At 59.6% G+C, this 19,562-nt stretch overlaps 1 protein-coding gene across 2 annotated transcripts in view; it reads right to left on the reverse strand.

Annotated features, from left to right (window-relative positions):
- Positions 1-13,132, reverse strand: part of PHRF1 (PHD and ring finger domains 1) — a 27,448-nt gene extending 14,316 nt beyond the window's left edge. The window contains exons 1-6 of one of the 2 annotated variants that reach the window (XM_032879854.1): positions 13,045-13,132; positions 9,176-9,291; positions 8,670-8,777; positions 4,420-4,646; positions 2,231-2,314; positions 1,036-1,154 (exon numbers count right to left, since the gene is read on the reverse strand). In XM_032879854.1, coding sequence (XP_032735745.1) covers positions 1,036-1,154; positions 2,231-2,314; positions 4,420-4,646; positions 8,670-8,777; positions 9,176-9,269 — 632 coding nt within the window. In that variant the 5' untranslated portion in view covers positions 9,270-9,291; positions 13,045-13,132. Of the gene's footprint in view, positions 1-1,035; positions 1,155-2,230; positions 2,315-4,419; positions 4,647-8,669; positions 8,778-9,175; positions 9,292-13,044 lie in introns of those variants that run through there. The other variant, XM_032879853.1, reaches the window with a different exon arrangement.
- Between the last annotated feature and the right edge of the window lie 6,430 nt (positions 13,133-19,562).

The following is a 19,562-nucleotide window of genomic DNA, read 5'->3' on the forward strand; positions in this document are numbered from 1 at the left end:
CACAAACACGGGGGGAGGACTGGTTTCGCATGGAAAGCGAGCTCTGAGAGCTAAGCTGCCCGCTCAGCCCCAGGGCCCCATGAGACCGTGTTTCTTCAGCTTCCTGCCAGTACTCAGGCAAGCCTGTAAACGAGGCACAGGGATGGCAAGAGCAGGGACTCGCCTTGAGGGTTTGTAGGACACTGAAGGCACCCCTCTCCTGTCCCCCAGACTCACAGCGACCAAGGAGCAGGGGGCAGTCAGACACGGCCACCCCCGGCCCCCCAACTGGAGCACCCGAGTGGAGCACTCACACGGCACGCACGCTGGCAGCCCCTCGTGGAAAGGCGAACATGCAGAGCGTGCCAGCTGCGAGGGCGGCACCAGAGAGGGAGGCCCTGGGCAGGGGTCAGAGCCTGGGCCAGCCTGCAACAGAGCAAAGCGAGCGCCTCCAGGGCCAGCTCTGAGTCCCCAGGGCTCGAGACTTCCTCCTGCCGCCCAAGAGGAAGTTCCAGACCTGCCGGCCCCATGGGACCCTCCCATTACCACCTGTGCCCCGAGATGCTGCCGCAGCCCCTCACCACAAGCTTACAGACTAATCTGCACACGTCCAGTGGCAGCCTCTGCGGGAGTCCCTGAGAAGAGGAACCACGATGGAAAGAGGCTGGGCAAAGGCTCCCGGGAGCCAGAGCCTGCTGGACACAGGGGTCACCTGACCTCATAAAAGGCGGGGTCCCACACAAGTCCTTTGTCTGGGCCCCCGGGGCTGCTGACCGGCCCCACAGACCCCACTTCTCATTTCCCTCAGCTTTTCTGTCTTGATGTGGTATGTGCATCTCTGTACGGAGCCTCGCGGTATTTGGAGGGAACAGAGGGTATCAACGGCAGGGACAGAAGCGCGGGGGAGGTCTGCCGGCTACCAACCGACGGCCTGGGATTCAGATGCTCCCGACACAGGGGGCTTGGCCTCAGCGACCGCAACAGTGAACGGCGGTGGGGAGGAAGCCCAGAACACAGGGCCCTCCGGAGCCACCACGAGGAGGGCCCCAGGCTCACCCGGCGTCACAGCCGTCACAGAGGAGCAGACGGTCCTCCCGGTCACTCCTGCCGCACACCTCACAGAAGGTTGGGTCTTCTTCCTCATCTTCTCCGGCTCTGGCATTCTCCACTGGAATCTGTGAGCAGGAAAGCACCGCTGGTCACACGGCAGGTATAGCCCAAACCACGGAGCAGACTGTGCAGCCTCTCCCTGCTGGTGGCGGGGGGTGGGGGGGACGCGCAGAGCAGAGGGAGCCGGCAGCCACAAGCCAGGACACTGGCCCTGGAGCGCGAGGAGGGGAGCAGGACAAAAGCAGCAGGCCTTTCCTCTTGTGAGAATGACTGTATGACCCGGCAAAGACGGAGACACGGATGCCAAGGACACGGTCCTCACACGGGCCGCCGCACTGGGACAGTCCCAGCCCCGTGTGGGGCCGGCCCTCGACATGCAGGCTCGGAGATGTGGTCCTCGGAGCTAGGTCTGGGGACACAGTCCTCTCAGATGGGACACCATCTCTGCACCCCACCTGTCTCCCCATGCCGCAGGGCACAGCCTCTGTCCCTCTCCTCCTCCTGTCACACACACACACACGGCCTTTTTCTCCAGAGCCGGGCAGGTGACTCCCGCACCGTGGCTCCTGGATCTTCTCCAGCCGGGCTCGCTCGTGGGCCGCTAGGACCTCTGCACACCCAGCAAGGGGTCGGGGTCCACTCTGGGTAAACGGAGGCTGCCCACCGGACGTGGGAGGCGCTCCCGGGCGGAGGGGAGCAGAGCGCCAGGGCCAGAACCACAGCTGCCAGGAGCCCCGCGTGCCTTTACAGAGCACACACCTAAGAGCAAAGGAGAACCTCTGAGCTGCCCTGCGTGCGGCCCTGCCCAGCGCCGTCGGCCGTGTGGGCGCTCCCGCGTCTGCCGTGGCACAAGAGAAGAGAAGCGGGGAGGCGGAGAGAAGGCAGGTGGGAGTGGGGAGGAGGACGTCGGAGAAACTGCCACCGTCTGCTCCACCCAGAACCAGCAGCCAAGGCAGCTCCTCCATCAACGGGTGTCGCCCCTACAGGCTGCAGAGGGCCTGCACTGGCTCTCTGAAAAGCACTGGGCCAACACAGATCCCTTCAGGAAACCGATGGGCCCTGCAAGCACGTTCTCCCCTCATACAGGGACCGACGTAACGGGGCGCGGGGGTGGGGGCTCGACCGCTGCACCTCCGCTTACCTTCTTCAGGATTTTACCACCAAACCGGGCTCGAATACAAATACACTTAAACACAGTTCGGTCGACTGGACAGGAATTGGCATTCTGTAAGAGATAAAAATTGTTGTCAGGATCCCGCAGGATCATCATTTTCTCCATTCAAAATAAAGAATTCCCTCAGAAGGCAAAAACTCATTATAACCTGATCATCCAAGCTTCACTTAACACCCAGCCCAAGAGGTACAGGGGCTCCCGTCCTGCCCCGTCTTCGGTCTGACCCTCGGGCACCCGTGGCAGGTCTCGTGGTGGAACCTCACTCCCAGCTGGCCTCGTTTAAGTCCTCCCGGTGGCCCCGGCGCAGGGTTAGGAGCCCTTCCCTGTCCTGACAGGTGCCCCGCATCTTCTTGCGAAGGCCTCAGAGCACAGCTCGCTCGCTTCCAATCTCGAATCCAGGGGATGCTGTGCGCGCGCCACAGGCCGGGCCCTCTTTCCTTCCATCTCACACACGTGTACCGACCCCTCTCTACCCTCGTGCAAGATGCTGCCTGCTGTCCACCATGTGTGGCTGGCCCTTCAGGTCCCCACCACGCTCCCAGGGCCTGGTCTCCATTCCCGGAGGAAGGCTGGTGTAGTCACTATAGTTTCGTAAGTCTTAATATCCAGGAGGTGACTTCTCCCTTTCTTGAAAGGACCGGCAATTCTTGGTATTTTCCGTCCCTCCTCTCCACACTTCACAATGCCTTGAGGGCCCAGGAGCCCTGGGGTCGCCATGGCCATCTCTTGGAGCTGCGACTTCCCCTCCAGAAAGTGCTTTCTTCACTCAGACTCAACGGTTTCAGAAAAGGTCTTCACAGGTCTCGCGTGTCTTCTTAGGACTCGCTTCTGAGTATGACTTTTCGTCTCTGTTTATCTTGTGCTCAGGGATTCGCTGCGCTTCCCATTTGGACAATTCTTCTGGAAAACATCTATGTCGACAAACCTACCTGTGACGGGTACCTTTTCCTCCATGACACTTCTGCCTGTATTTTCTCCTTCTGCTAATCCAGTATGATACCAACTAGAAAACCAGCACCTTGTCAGGCTCCTCAGTTTATAAGGCTTCGGTTGTGAAAAAAATCTAACCCTTAATCTAACCTGTGCCAAAAGGGTCCAGCCCCACAGGAGAGGAGCGAGGAGCGTCGGGGGCAGGGAAGCCCTGGGACGACACCAGTGAGGCAGCAGACAGGTGGCCTCGAGGGCAGCACAAACGTGGCCGAGGTCCAAACTCCTGAGCTGTCTGGGAACACGGGGAGCAGGACTGGGGCTGTGGGGTTACTGTTAACCTCGCGAGGGGAGGTGGAGGCATGGAGATCCACTACAAACACACACAGCATCCATGTGGGTCAAGTTCCAGGCTGCACAGAGGACAGATGGCTCCAGAAGGCGGGGACGGGCGGGGGTGGGGGCGCACATCACTTCTCCTGTCCTCTTCTTCGTCTTCAGAATTTTTCACAGTAAGAAGTTTAAAAAGTCGGAAGAGGGTTACTGCTGCTCAAGTTCACCATCGGGCGGGGCGGGGGACGCGCCTGGGGGGCTCAGTCAGTGACGCGTCTGCCTTCGGCTCAGGTCACGATCTCAGGGTCCTGGGATCGAACCCCGCATCAGGCTCTCTGCTCAGCGGAGGGCCTGCTTGTCCCTCTCCTCCCCACCTGTGCTCTCTTTCACTACCTCTTTTCTCAAGTAAAATCTTCTAAAAATTAAAGTTCTTCACGCAATATACGGTTTCTGATACGCTTCCTTTATCTGTCTTCCAGTGGGCTCCCTGTCCTGCTGGTCATCATGACTCAGTGCTGAGCTCCGTCCCACGCTCTGTCTGTGGGGTCACGGCATACCGGGCTACCTCTGCCAGCCACAGGCTGCCCTGAGTTGTTCAGGATTCCCACACACAGGTCCCCACGGGGCACTGACCCAGAAATAACGTTTCTCTCTCCCGCCTCCTCATCCCATGCTCCACGGGCACATCACCCCACACTGAGCTTTCCTGGAAACCCCAAGAGTCAGGAGCACACCAACCAAAGTGAAGATCACACAAGGACCTGATGCCACGGCCTCCATGTCTACTGCGGAACAGAGAGCACCACCGGCAAGAGGCTGGTAACTGCAGGGTCACTCGTAAATGGAGAGAGGTCACCCTGAAGGAAGGAAGGCCCCCAGAGAAGCTGCCTACTCACCTTGGACCATTCGACGATACAATCCAGGCAGAAATAATGGGCACAGCTCTCTGGGGTCCCCACAGCCTGGTCCCTGAAAGTATTGAGACAAATCGGGCAGCTCTCGGAATCGTCATCAGAACTGAACGCGCCACTGGCTTCCAACTTCCCCTGAGCGTCCACCACAGCCACTAAGGCCTCCACGCCCTCTTCTCCTCTTCCTCCTTCTTCTTCAGAGTCTTCCGAACCTTGAAAAAGGAGAAACGTGACTTTGTGAGCTGGAGCCCCGGAAGCAAACAGGCCACAGAGGTATGCAGGAAGGCATGGTTCTAAACCCTACACTCAGGGGACAGACACCTTTCTGATGCCCTGCCCGACAGGCCCACCCCTGGGCACCTCACTGAAGTGGCTTCCGAGTTAAGAGGATGGGACGCGGGCTGAGTGGCCGTCCCAGCTCCACAAGCCCCTCCCTTGCTGCGGAAGCCAAGCGCTCCCCATCAGGGCAGCTGCCAGGGGCCCGCCCCCGTCTGACAACTGCCCCTGCGGAGCACAGCAGCCTCCAGAGAGGACCACACCCCCCCAGCCCTCCCCTAAACTCGGTCTTAACAGACCATCTGCCTCCACACGAGACCTTCCTTACAGGTCTATTGTTTTTTCTTTGGGGATGTAGGGACCATGGGTTCCTAACTGGGCAAGATGGCTGATCAATTTCTGAGAGGTTCTGGGGCTGGATCCGGACCAGCAAAAAAAGGGAGACACTGTCAGTTCAACACAGCAGTCAACGTATGCAAGCTCCACAAGAGGTTCAAGTTCACTTGTGTGGCAGGAGGGTCCTCACAGGGCTCAGGACACAGCCACATCCAATCCCTTCCAGGGCGGATAGAACCCGTGTCTCCCCTACAGGCCTGCTGCTGCACGGCCGAGGGAAGTACTCCTTGCCCAAACAGGTGCATCCTTTAAAAGCCATTTTCCCCGGTTGGTTGCAGAGAAAGAAGTCAGAGCGATATGCGCCCGCAGGCGTGGAGGCAAGCAAGCAGCTATGTGACCTGCCGGTCAAGGGAGTGGCCTTCAGGAGCGGAGGACAGTCCAACAGCTAGCCAGAGGTCACGACTTCAGCCCTACCCACTCAAGGCTCCAAATTCTGCCAACAAGCAGTGCCCTTGGAGGAGGACCCTGAGCCTCAGGTGGGCCCTGTAGCCCGTGACCCCCGATGTTGGAGAGTGAGACCTGGGCAAAGGACCAGCAACACACACCCGGACTGCAGACCCTGGAAACACTGAGGTTATGAACACACTGTTCTGAACTGCTGGTTACACAGCAAGAAAAAAATACCTAATGAAACTGGTATGCAAAAACTTTGGAAAAGGGCACCGGGGAAGCTGCCTGAGAACGGGCTTCTCTCAGCTTTCCTGCTTTGCTAAGGGCCGAGCGAGCAGAAGAGGGTTGAGTCCAGGCGGTCAGATTCTCCCTATGGAATTCCAAAAGGCAAAAGAATTGGCCACCTCAGGGCCGCGGGACCCTGTGTAGTACCTGGGACGGTGCTACGGCAATGAGGGACAGTGACCTGCAATGACAGGAGTGGTAAAGACCCATGCGGGTGTGCAGGGCCCTGAGCCATCTACCTCCGTTCACCCCTCCTCAGGCTGCTGACGATGGTCCTGCCTCACTAGGGGATCAGCGAGGAAGGCGCAGATGAGCACAGGTTCCCCAAGAAGGGCACGGTCCATGCTGGAGCCAGAGATGGGGGTGCCCAGGGGGCTGCACCCTGAGCAGGCCACTGTCAGTCACGGTCCCACGTCCATCACAGCTCCCTGTGGAGCAGTGCACACTTGGCCTGGAGGCTGGGGGTGAGTCCACAGATCAGAGCCCAATGTTCTCAGTTTTTGTGGTAAGACTTTACTAATACATTTTTTTAAAGATGTATATTTTTTTTAAGATTTTTTTTTTTTTTTTTGACAGACAAGAGAGTACTAGTAGGCAGTGAGGCAGGCAGAGAGAGAGAGGGGAAAGCAGGCTCCCCGCCAAAGCAGAGAGCCCGATGTGGGACTCGATCTCAGGACCCCGGGATCACGACCTGAGCGAAGGCAGCGGCTTAACCCACTGAGCCACCCAGGCACCTTAAAGATATATTTTTAAAAAGACTTTATTTATTTGCCAAAAAGAGAGAGAACACAAGCAGGGGGAACAGCCAACAGAGGGAGAAGCAGACTCGCCACTGAGCAAGGAGCCCGACGTGGTGCTCTATCCGAGGACCCTCAGATCATGACCGGAGCCAAAGGCAGAGGCTTAACCGACTGAGCCACCCAGGGGTCCCAATAATATATATTTTTAAAGATTTATTTATTCCAAAGAAAGAAAGAATCCGCATGCGGGTGTGTGCAAGCAGGAGGAGGAGAGGGAGAAGGAAAGGGAAAGGGAGAGAGAGAGAATCTCAAGCAGACTCCCCACTAAGCGTGGAGCCTGCCGTGGAGCTCGATCTCAGGACCCCGAGATCATGACCTAAGCCAAAATCAAGAGTCCGACACTCAACCGACTGAGCCACCCAGATGGCCCTTTCCAGTAGGTAATACTTGAAGTTGGAAAGTCAGCAGCCCGCAATCAAGCCAGCTGTTTACAAGACGAACGCTACGGCAAGAAAAGCAACAAGCAGAAAGAGCTGCTCTGGGAAGGGCCAGGCCCGCAGGGATATAGGAAATGCCCGTTCAGGAGATCCCTTCTCAAGGTCTGACTACACTTCCCGGAACCTGCTAAGGATAGGCCGCCACCTGTTAGAAAGGCTGGTGCCGCAGGAACAAAGGGCACTCCCGTAAGCAGACAGGCCTGCGAGCCACGAACAGGGCCTCAGTGCTCTCCCTCTCTGTAGCGCCTCCCCACCTGCAGGCCTGGCACCTGCATCTCCCTCCCTACTGGGCACTCGGCTCTGTGCCACCTGTCCGTTTACAGCAGCACTCGGTCCGCTACCGCCAGCCCCTGCCTCCTGTCTTCACAGCACAGCTTAGACAGACCTCTCTGGAAGCTTCTCCTCACTACTCCAGGCGCACAGAACCCCTCTTCTGGCGATGCCCCTATATACCCACTCTTGCCATGATTGCCCTTGTTATAACCGCTTCTTTATGCCACTGTCTTTGCTGCTAAGTGGTGAGCTCAGGAACAGCAGGTCAGTGGCCTTCTGCACTCCCTCCGGGCCCCAGCCAGATTCTCTGGCATCCAGCAGGCCCTCAAACCTTGGCTGGAGGGACGAACCCTTGCCTTCAGACCTGCCAAGGCCAAGTGTCTAGCCTGAGACTTGCTGCAGGTCAGCCGAATGCCACACGTCAATCGTGGGGGACAATCAGAAGAACTCTATCCGTGACCTGCAAACTCAGGACATACTTTCAGGTCCCTGTGTACAGCATCCAAAGTCCAACTGTGGATGAGTAAGTCACCAACACACACAAAGTTGCAAACTCACATCCACTCATGCTGCTGCAACCCTTTTCCTTCGGAGCCCATTACCTTTCTGTAACATTCTAACACTGCCAACTGCAAGAGCCCGAGAGACTGTGATATGCAGATGGTACTTGCTTTAGGGCCATGCCTCTCTCCCGGCTTGATGAGTACTTCCAAAGCCCAGCGCCCTATCAGCAGTTAGGGCCAAGTGCGCCCTCCTTCTCTGGAAGGGGAGCACAGCTGGTCTCAGACAGGGCAGCCCAGCCTGGGGGCCTTGGGAAGCCATGCAGCAGCCAGGGTGGCTAGAGGGACAGGGAAGGAGGTGCTGTAAGCCCAACCAGAGTCTCTTATGGCAACATTCCCTACACAGAAGTTCAAGGGCACAGAAGTCAACTGGCATGAAAGTGCTAGGAATTCCTTAATAAAATTACTTCCTGCACTTGTCAGCTCTCGGGGGCTCTGGTCAGAAGAATGAGAGGAAGCCACGAATGGCTCCACTGAGCTGGCCTGTTGAGAGTTCTGGCCAGGTGGCCCTGGGCCACGGCAAGCCTCTGCTCACTGTGCCGGCAAATCCACTCCACTGGGCTCACCCCAGAAAGACCCCAGTTTGTGCTGCTCCACGTTCCTAAACATTGGAAGCTGTGCTGTCAAACTGAATTCTGAAACAAAAGGTTACAATGAACATGAGCCCTGCCCCGGCGGAAGGTGAGGCTGGCAGGGGAGCCTTGCAGCCCTCCGCTGGCCAGTGTGGACAAGCCACCAATTCCAGCACCGTTCCATAAACAGCGGTCCCCGTCACGGCGAGGGAACACAGCAGGCCGTGTGAACGGCGGCACTCTCACCGGACGGGTCCTCCAGGCCCCCATCCTCGTCCTCTCCGTCCGTGCTACAGCTGCGCTCGCTGCCCGTGTCCTCCTCAGAGCCCCCGCCGGTGCCGTCACTGCTTTCTTCTACAGCAAAAGAGGTGGAGAAGGGGCCCCGAGAAAGTGTCACAACCAAGGCAGCGAAGAGGGACGCCGCCTCCCGGAGGCACAGAAGTGCCCGACGCACCCACCAAGGGGACTATGAGCAGCTGCCCACATGGGTGGGGACAGAAGCGGGAAAGCACAGCCTCTCGCTCTCTTTACATCTGTACGCCTCAGCTGAACGGTAAGATAAACGTAGGTACCCCTCATGCAATCAGAGACAATAACTTAGAAAAAGGAGTAAAAGTTGAAAACCGACCCATGCAGATAACCCTCCAAAGGGACTCCGCACGCAAGGCGGCCCTGCTGCTTCTGAGAGGTACGAGCCGCAGACACCTGCTCCCCGCCCGGGGTGGGGAAGAAGGGGTGGGAGACTGGCTCACCAGCATCCCTGGCCAGGGCGGTGGGGCTGAGTCGTGGGCGTCCGTCCGGCCCTGGGCTTCGGTCCACAAGCTCGTTCAGACTGTCGTCATCCATCCCTGGACATTGGCGTTCGGCTCTGAAATAAATCAGAGTCAGAAAGTTCCCAACTGTCCCAGGATGCAACGCCCCCTCCTGAAAGCCCAACAGTCACTCGGCACACAGCATGACCCGTGACACGTTCATCCGCAGGACAGGGAGGCTGAGCCATGAGAGAAAGCAACTTGAACTGCAAAGCTGTGCACTGGTAGGAGAGAAGACACTGATTCTCATTTACAGAGCAACAAAGTCAGATCTTAATTTACGACGAGCTAATTAAGCTTCAGTCTGGCACCTACAGCACCTCACCAGTCCCAAGGAATCCTGACGCCAGGCACGAACGCGATGGCTTATCATAAGCTGAGGCAGAGCAGGGATCTCAACCTAGCGGGGTAGGTGTCAGAAGGGTGTAGAGGGCTAACAGGACCCTCTCCCTGCACTCTCCTCCCCTGTCACTCTTGGCCAGCATTGGCCAGCCTGACCTCCGCGCACCAGATCACCACCAGGGGCGGCATGTCAGCTGAGCTGCTCTGACCGCACCCCACCACGGGACACAGAGGTCAGGCTCACCTCTCAGACACCATGGCCACTTTGCTCTTGGGCTCCTGATGTCGGGGGGGGGGGGGGGGGGGGACACCTGTCCTGCCTCCTCTGTCCTGTGACTGCAAGGACAACACAGAAGACCGAGACAGATGACCTCACAAATGTAGCAAAACACATCTACCTCTATTGCCAGACCTCCAACTTTTGACCCCAAATAAGAGCTCCTTTCTCAACAATGCTACTCACTTCATTTCCCAGGTGACTCTCAGAGGAAACACTTCCCACAAGGAGTCCCTCAGTTACTTACAAAGCCAGGACGAAGAAAACCCTCCCTGGGGTATGGTGTGCTTCAGGCCAAGTCCACTCTCCATGGTCAGAGAAAAGTGGTCACACAAAAGACCAGAAGGCAGAGGGGCAAAGCAAGAACTGGGAAGGAGGCCCGACCAGATAAGGCTTCTTCGTGGATCCCACACGCAGGCTTCCTCCCCCATGGGCCACGTGCCAGCACCAAGAGCTTCACGTGGCAATAAGAGAAGGGCTTATCACCACCACCTCTGGACAGATGCTCCCGGAGAATAATCCCCTAGTGGGGCTAAGGCCAGATTCAGACTCTGGAGAGCCTAACTTCCCTTACAAAGTCCCCAATTCTAAAGTAGTGAGGGCATGTTAATTTGATGAAACTATCAACTGCCTTCTGCTGTTCCTACCTGGAAACGGTCCACTCAGAGCTGGTTCTATACAATTATTCACCCCCTAAAGCCACCACCTTTCCTCTACTTAGTGTTCTAAGGTTGAGAACACGAGCCATGGCCCCACTCAACTAAGGGTCTGCACTGTCACTGTTTGGTGACTCAGCAACACGCAGGGACCCAGCTGTCCTGCAACTCCCGGCCATGACTCCTGCTGGAGGCATACAGACCTCAGGATATGACAGGGCCACAGCCCTTCTAGGAGGATGACACCTCTCCTGTGGGGTCAGGGAAGAGGGCCTAGAACATTCTGGCCTGTGTCATCACCATTCCCACAACCGGACTCCACAAGGTCATCCTGGGACACCTACTCCAATGCCTACCCTGCTCCTAAAGTGTGCAGCAAACTTCCTGCCCTGCAGGGAGGTAAATACCTTTTTGCAAGTTGGCCCCCCAAAAAACATGGGTTTGAACTGCACAGGTCCATTTGCATGTAAAAAAGTTTTGGGTAAATACAGTACTATAAACGTGTTTTCCTTCCTTATGACTTTCTTGGTAGTATTTTTCCCTTCAGCTCACTGTATTAAAAGAAACACGTGTTCATCAACTGCTTATGTCATCAGTAAGGCTTCCATTCAACGGGACGCCGTCAGCAACAGTCTTCAGAGGGAGTCGAAAGTTACGCATGGATTATCCACTGCACTGGGACTGCCGCCCCAAGCCTGTGCTGTTCACGTGTTCGCTGTACCAACACACAGAACCAGGGAACGCTTCACACGCCAGAAAACGTAACCCCTGAGGCCACCTAAGAGATGACAGAGCACAGCCGAGGGCAGGTTCTGGGGTGCAAATTCTTTCCCTGATGATGTGTTACACAAGCACAAGGTCAAAAGTCTGAACAAACAGCCCCTGGATTCTCCCCTGGTGCACCAAGACCCAGGTCCACTGGTAATGGGCAGTGGCAGGGCCTGCCTCAGAGGGCTGTCGGAAGAGGTCAACAAGGCCACGACTGGGTTTGGGATACAGGGGCTTGCCAGAAATACCCACGCAGGAATGGGGTTGAACTCCACCAGTCCCTGCACCTACGGGGTTAAGTCCCATGGGTCCTGTGCTCCTCCACCACAGCTGTGAGGGCAGCAGGAGAGTGTCAGCTACGAGGCTGAACACCGTCTGTTCTAACATCATCACGTGACAGTTAACTGCTGGGAAAAAACCCAGGCAACTTCTGAAAGTACTTCCCAGAGTAAGCACCTGTGCAAATACCGAGGAGGCGGCCACTAGAGACCCTAGCAGCCCTCTCCCTGTTGGGAACACTGTGGTCAGAGCTGTGTGTCCATGGGGGCCCCACCAGCAGCCCCAGCTCAGAGGTGCCTGTCCATGCTCACCATCCCTACCCCAGCCAGCCGGGATGCTCCAGGCCACAGGCAATGCTGGCGGTACTCTGGGGCTCTCCTCTCTGCTCTAGATTTAGGGAGCTGAGAGGAAACACTTTTTCTCTTTTCAAATGCAAGGACCCAAAGCACCTACGATTCCGACCATTACGAAGGAACCCAAAGAACTTCTGGTGGTAACCGGCCCCCATGCCAGGCCCTGAGCAAGCATGCCAGGTCCAACATCTCACACCCCGCCAGGACTGTCGTTCTTGACTCCACGTCTGCCACGAAGGACAGGAGACCTGAAAACTGAAACTGCAATGCAAGTGAAAAAGTAGGGCCAAGGAGGTGTGTGCAGGGCTGACGCGGACACCAAGCGTCCATTCTGGGGGGACTGCAGAGAAGCCCAAAGCTGAGCTCGCCCCGGTGGAGCCCTGCCACTGGCCTGGTGCAGAGACCGCACCAGAAGGGGCCAGCCGCTGTTACTCTGACTCAATACTCTCCCGTGAACAAACCCTCCGGAGGTCCTGGGAGGCCTCGCTTGAGCCTCAAGGTCCAGCCACACGAGCCCTGGCTAGAAGGAGGCTCCCAGGCCGACTACCACTTGCTCCGAGAAACGACGACAGCACATAACCTCCGCGACCGACAAGGCATAACCGGGCGCTGCTAAAAACAGCGCGGAGCAGGGGCCGGAAGCTGTGCGCTCGGCAGCTGCGCGCCCGGGGCAAGTCGCGCACCCCTCACGCGCGGAGCAGGAAGGACAATGCCTACTCCCGCGGCTCGCTGGGAGGACGACGCGAGCTAACAGGAAACCATCCCGCCGGCCGCTCGGGCTGCCCAGACGCAGACGAAGCCGCCGGCTGCAGGGGCCACCAGGAGCTGGAAACGAGTCGGCACAGGGTCACGCCTCGCTCACACCGGGCACGGCTGGGGGGGTTCCCACGGGACGAGGCGGGTGCGCCCCCCGCGACTCTGGACAGGAGACGGCGACCCCAGAAACCCGCGTGCGGGCCGAAGGGGCTCCCGGCCTGGGCGCCGGCCCTCCCCCCCCGCCCGCCCTCCCCGGGCCCGAGCAGCGCAGGCCTCGCCCTGCGGGGCAGGCCGCAGACAAAGCGCGCGGCGCTCGGGGACGGCCCTCGCGCCCGGGCGCGGCCAGGACCCCCAGGCCGCCGCGGGCCCCGCCCGTACCCGAAACCCTTGCGTCCCTCCGCCTCTCCCGGGCGCTCGCCGCGCCGCCCGAGCGCCGGCCTCGACTAGGCCGCCGCCACCGCCGCCACAGCCGCTGCCGTCTCCGCGCGCTCCCCGACCCGGAAGTGCACGGAGCCGGCTTCCGGGCCTCCCGCCTCGCCCCGCCCATTGGCGGGGACCACTGGGACCAGGGCGGGGAAGAAGAGCCTGGAGGGGCGGAAGCCGCCGCTCGCCGCGGCCGAAGGCCTCGAGGCTTCGCAGACACTGCTTATTGCTGGCTCACCGCCCAGGGAGACCCGTGTCTGGAGGAGCTTGTAGGGTCTAGGCCCCCGCCGGTAGGCTGTTCCGTGTCAGCCCTCCCCTTCCGGGACTTGGTACAGTCCGAGCCCCGGCCCTCCGCCCAGGGCGAATGGCTGCGGCCATCCGGCACACCTGAGACCCCGCCCCCAGGCTTGGCCCCGCCCCACGCCCGTGAACACGCTCCCACCCTGCTGCCCCGCCCCCACGCGGCGGCCCGGCCCTCCCGGCGCGTTGGTCACGCCCCCAGCCCGCGTTGCTCTGGCCACCGCTGCCCCGTGGCGCTCCGGCGACGAGCGGTTTCGCGCCCTGCAGTCGCTCCTGGACCAAACACTGACGGAATCCTGGTGGGTGGGCTTCTCCAGGTGCCGGGCACAGCGGGAGGAGACCCTAGCCCCGCGCCCCGTCTGCTTCAGACGCCGGAAACCACCAGCGCTGTCGGTCAGCACACCGCGTGGTGTGTGGCTAGCGACCCGTGCTGGGGTGAAAGATAAAGCAGGGTCGGGTCCGGGGCTCAGGAGCCTGGGAGGACTGGCCAGTGTTAGGCGGTGAGGATGGATCTGGCAGTGACGGGGGTGGGGAGAGCCCTGAGAAGCCGCTGCCGGACGTCGGAAAGGAGGCCAAGCCGGGATGGCCCGGCCCAGTGCGGGAAGTGGCCAGAGGCGCTAGGGGCTCTGGTGGATCTGGAGCTGGATGACACGTGCTGGCTTGCCGTCTCCGGGGGGCGGGGCAGCAAGGTGGGGGAAAGACTAGAGCAGTGAGGGCAGACACAGGGGGACCCCAGATGGGGAACCACCATGGCCTGGGCTGGGCTGCGGGCAAGAAACTCCTGGTAGATTCTGAAGAAAGGGGATTTGCGAAGTAAACAGGAGGGCAACCTGGAAGTCAGGCAAGGAAGGACATGTGGGCACCTTCTGTACATACCCACTGTCCAACTGTCACCTCCAGGCCACACTGACTAGCCACCCACCTGCCACCTCTCACATGCTAGATCCAAGCAAGGACACAATATGTGTACCCTGCCCCATGCCCCTCATAGACCTGCACTCTGTATTATCTGCTGGGTTTGGGGTGGTTTTTCGTGCACTCTGTTCTCCCGCCCACCCCAGCCCAGGCAGGAACAGACACAGGAGGGCGCAACAGGACTGGAAGCTACCTTGGTTCTATCCAGCCCCCACCAGCTCTTTCCCCTGCCATCAGGCCTGCATGCAAACAGGGCCAGAGTTGGGGGAGCCAGGTGCGGCTGTGTTCCCTGACTTGGGAAGGCAGGCTTGTTAGCGTCCCGGGCCTCCCTTAACCAGTGACCACAGACTGGGTAGCTTAAAACAACAGACGATTTTCTCACAGTCCCAGAAGTTACAGATCTGAAATCCAAGGGAGCTCTGCCCCAGGGGCATCTGTAGGAAACCCTTTCCTGCCCCTTCCAGTTTGTGGTGCTCCAGGCTTCCTTGGCTTGTGGCCACATCACCCCAAAGTTTGCCTCTGTCTTTACATGGCCTTCCTCTCATCTGTCTCTTATAAGTACACTTGTCGTTGGACTTAGGGCCCACCCAGTGAAACCAGAATGATTTTATCTCAAGACCCTTAATTATGGCTGCAGAGACCCTTTCCCCAAGTAACCTAATGTTTCCAGGGTCTAGACATTTGGATATAGACATCTTTTTGAGGGGACACTATTCAACCCACTACAGAGGGTCATAAGGGATGCATTTGGAAACTGCAGGACGGGGGGACACAGCTGGAGGTCACACTAGTAACACTAAGGAGCTCAGAGTCACCCTGACTTCTGGCTTCTCTCTGTCCCCCAACTCCAGACGTCCTTCCTCCACACCTCTACCCTGTCCTGAAGGTATGGGCCTTCTCAGGGGTCCTGCAGATTCCTAGTGTTCCTTCCAGACCAAGGTATCTGGGCTTCGCTGACCCCTCCCCTGGTGAGCACCAGTAGAACGGAGCCCGCTGCTGGCTCCTCTGTGCTCTTTCCCCACCCACAGGCAGCCACACCCACAACATCCTGGCCTTGGGTTTCTATCCCCAAGCTTCAGGCTCCGATGTCCCAGCCCTCTGCACTTAGCCACTCAGGCAATGGTTTTAAGGAAGAAATGAAATGAGTGTGGTGATGGGAAGGGGGCAGCAGGATCTGTGCTGGGGCTGTGGCACCTGGGGGGCTCCACGCCCCACACAGGTAGGATGGAGGGAGGTCACTGGAGGAAGGGAGAACCAGGAACAGGTGGTGTATGGCCACAGGTGAACCACGAGGGACAGGGGTGGCTGAGGCTGAACCCCTGGGCCGTGAAGAGCCGAGGACTCCTTTGAAGCTGGCTGGAACCAGGTGAGTGGGGTTCTCTAGGGAGGGCCAGTGTTGAGGCAGATGCGGGAGACTGAGTGAGGTAAGGGAAAGTGGGGAGCCCTGTCTCACTTTGGAAGGGCGCAGAGGGCTTGTGAGGATTCCTGTGTCAGGAACAAAAGGAGAGCAAGGGTCTCTACCCCATTGGGGGTCCGCATGACCCCTGGTTCTGCCTCCGGGGTCCCCTTGGCCGTGGAGGCGGGGAGGAGAATGTGAGGGGAAGGGGGTCAGGGCCAAATCTCCCTTGGCTGCTACCTTAAGGCATCACCAAGGAGTCAATAACTCCAGGTCTGAAACAGTCTGTTCTCACGCTTTATACTTTTTCAAAGCCCAGACAGGACGGGGCAAAGCACCGACGGCCCTGCGCCCCGCGCCGTGTCCCCTCCGCACTCAGATTCCGAGCCTTCCAAGGTGACGGATTCCACCGGGGTACCGCGGAGCCCCGGCCCGCCAGCCACAGCGCTCCGCGGGCCGCGGGCAGCGCGGGCCCCATGTGCGTCCGGAGGGCGCGGCCGGGCTACGTGCACCCCAGCCCCGCGCGTTCCCGGGAGCTGCGGGCCCACCGCGAGGGTGGGGAGAGCGCCTCGGGCGGTACCACCCGCCGGGCCGGCGGGGGAGCAGCCCCGCGTGGCAGCAGCGCGACGCCCGCAGGCCCCGCCCGGCAGGTGGCGGCCCCGCCCCGAGGCCGACGTGCGGAAAGGAACGCGCCGGCCGCGCCCGCGAGGGGCCGCGCGGCGGTGGGCGTGGCGGCCCGCCCCCACCTCGCGCCCACTGGCTGGGACGCAGCAGGGCGGGCCGGGCCCGGCTGGCCATTGGCCGCGAGACTCGCGTATTTGCATACGGGCCGGGGGCGGGACGCGGGCCAGGCGCCGGGTGCAGGGAGGTCGGGGGGCGGTCGGGGGCTGGTGTGGGGCTGGTCGGGGGCGCCGGGGCCCGCGGCCGCCGCCGAATTTGGGCTGAGAGCCGGCGACGGCCCCGCGCCGCGGTTGCAGGTGACGCTCGAGGGGTCCCAGACCGGCGGGCGGGGGCTCGGGCAGGGCTGGTGCGGTGGGGCTCGGACGCCCAAGTTGGAGGGGAAGGAGGGGTCAGGGGTGGGACGGCCCATCTGTGCACCCGGTGGTCCCTCCAGGCGCAGGGCAGCCACTGCCCACCGCACACTGCGCTGCTCCGGACCCACTGTGCGTGTGACAGCGGCTGATCTGTCCCTGGGCAGCGCGACCGCCCCGGCCCTTCTGTGAACCTGGTGTGTCGGGCAGGGGACGGCCAGACCAGGTGGGAGGATGAACACCAAGGCGGGGAGCGGGCGCCCCTTTGTCGGCGCTCAGCAGCGGGGTGGGGAGGAAGGGGAAACACCGTGGGGCTTCACAGCCCTCCGCACGAGGGGGCTCAGATTGGGCCAGATGCGGCTTTGGAGGGAACTTTCCTTGTGTGTCTCAGGTGCCAGGACCTGCAGAGTTGCTGGATAAACAGGTGTTCTGGTCAGACCCTTGGCCCTCAGGACCGGACCCCCTACTACCTGCCTCTTGAGGGCCACCACTGGGAACTCAAGGAAGATGGTGACAGATTTGGCTTTTCTGCATATTTCTGCCACTCAGCAAGAATGCCAAGGACCCACTTGTGCCCAGCAGTGTGCCCTCCTGGAGGTGGGGGCACCGGGCTGAGCTCCCAGCCTGTCTGCTGCCGGGCCTGCTTTCTCTGCTAGGGTTCTTTTTTTTAAAATTTAATTTAATTTTATTTATTTATTTGACAGAGAGATCACAAGTAGGCAGAGAGAGAGGGAAGCAGGCTCCCTGCTGAGCGGAGAGCCGGATGAGGGACTCAATCCCAGGACCCTGAGATCATGACCTGAGCTGAAGGCAGAGGCTTAACCCACCGAGCCACCCAGGCACCCCTCTGCTGGGGTTCTCAACCCACTGTGAAGATCTGCTGGTCGAGAGCATGTCCTGAGCAGCCTCCAGGCATGAAGGGGCCAGGATGCCTGCCGCAGGCCCTGTCTCCTCCCCAGATTGGCGGGCATTGATGGCTGGCACTGGGTCTGCAGTTGTCAGAGCAGTGTGAGGGACAGGCAGCCTGAGTTGAGGCCTTGCATGGACTTGGACTAACCTTTGGAGGGACACTGTCGTAAAGGTCACTGTGGTGCCCTGAGGGTCACACCCAGCAAGTTTGGCAGGACAGGGAGGTTGTGGGTGGCCCTTGGGGTTGAGAACCAATGGTGCCAGTTGCCTGTCACAGGGCAGTGACTTGCTGTGGGTGACCCCCAGGGAGCCCCAGTGTTCCAGCCAGCCCACAAGAGTACTTTTGTACTGGAGGTGAGCAGGAGGGGCTCCAGTGCCATCCCCCAGCACAGTCTGGCCCTACAGAGACATGGATGATGACTGGGTCCTGTCTCACCTTGGCCAGGGAACTGGGCTGACCTGGCTTGGTCCTGCCCTGCCCTGGCCTGGATGTGTGTGTCTGGTGGGAGTGGGGAGCTGGGTCTCCGTGGCTCAGAATAGCTCACACCGTCGTTCTCAAAGTGCAGCTTAAAGCTCCAAAGTAAACTTCTCAACAGCCCCAGCGTTCGCTTATGATTTGAAGCACTTGTGGCCGCTTTTGGGGGGTACGGGATTTTGTGCACCTGGAACAGCCACAGAGGTGGAAGGTTCTGCGCCCTCCCCCAGCCCAGGGCACACTGGCTACCTGAGGACGCTTCCCAGGTGAAGAGGGCTCATCAGCTTCTCAGCCAGCAGCAGGCCGGGGACAGGCCCCTGGCGATGTCTTCAGAAGGAACAGGTGTTCCTTGGAAACAGACAAAGGAGACCAGGGGTGTGCAAGCTCTGCCAGTACCAGGACTGCTTCCCTTTGGGGTGTGGGAGAGCACATGACACCAGGAGGGAGTGGACTCATTCCCAGTCTGTACCTGGCTTTGCCCTGTGCCGGCCAGTGTGCTCCGCTTGGGAGAGGACCCTGTGCTGGTGCTCAGGGCAGGTGCTCAGAGGAACATCCAACCCTCCTGAGTACAGGTGAGGGCTGTGGGTGGGGAGAGCAGGCTTCTTTGACCTGGTGGTGACTGCCTGCTGCCCACAGCTCCAGCCCTCCCACCCAGGACACAACATGATCGGCATTTGCATTCCAGACTATAGCCGTGTGACTGTGCACTCAGCCCTGTCTCCAGTGGGTGGCTGTGCAATAGACCGTGGGCTCAGGTGGGAGCGTAGGTAGGAGCTCTGTAGGGCTGGGGGCTTTGGAGTGAGGAGCCTGGGCCAGAAGTCCCCTGCTGCTGCTGTCCAGGCATCACTCCCTGTCCTGTTCCACCTTGGGCAGGAAGTATCCAGTCCACATTAATCCCCTCCCCCACAGCTGCTCTTGGTGACTTCCACACTCCTGTATTCAAGACTTTTTGTCCCCTATGGTCAGCCCCAGAAGAGGAGAACACCAGGCTGAACTCGGGGGCCACTCTAGAAGGCTGAGTCCATCCAAAAGTTGCTGACCCCCAGCCTCAACACAGACTCCCATCATCTAGGATGTCTCCATCTCCTGTTCCCCAGTATGTGTGGCTGTACCGAGCCCCTGTGTTCTGACCATCACAGAGGGCTCCAGTGCCAGCCACGGTGCTCACAGGTGGGGCCTGCAGCCCATCCCAGGCCCAGCACTGTGATCACTGCCCTAATTTTGAGCCTGCACACTGACCTGGGAAGCAGAGGGGGCCTGGTGGAAGGCTGGGCAGCCACACCCTTATGGGGCCAACAGAGCTCCTCTGGGCAGAGCTCCTGGGTTCTGGCAGGAGTCTGGGGACCTGCCCTCACAGGCTCTCCATAAACCTCAATAAACCTGATAGGCAGGTCTGGCACGTCCCTGAGTCCTCTTGTCCAGGAACCATCTCCATGCAGTGGCAGCT

The sequence above is a fragment of the Lontra canadensis genome, unplaced genomic scaffold, assembly GCF_010015895.1.
Source record: "Lontra canadensis isolate GAN:19392208 unplaced genomic scaffold, GSC_riverotter_1.0 scaffold66, whole genome shotgun sequence".
In the NCBI taxonomy this organism is placed as follows: Eukaryota; Metazoa; Chordata; class Mammalia; order Carnivora; family Mustelidae; genus Lontra; species Lontra canadensis.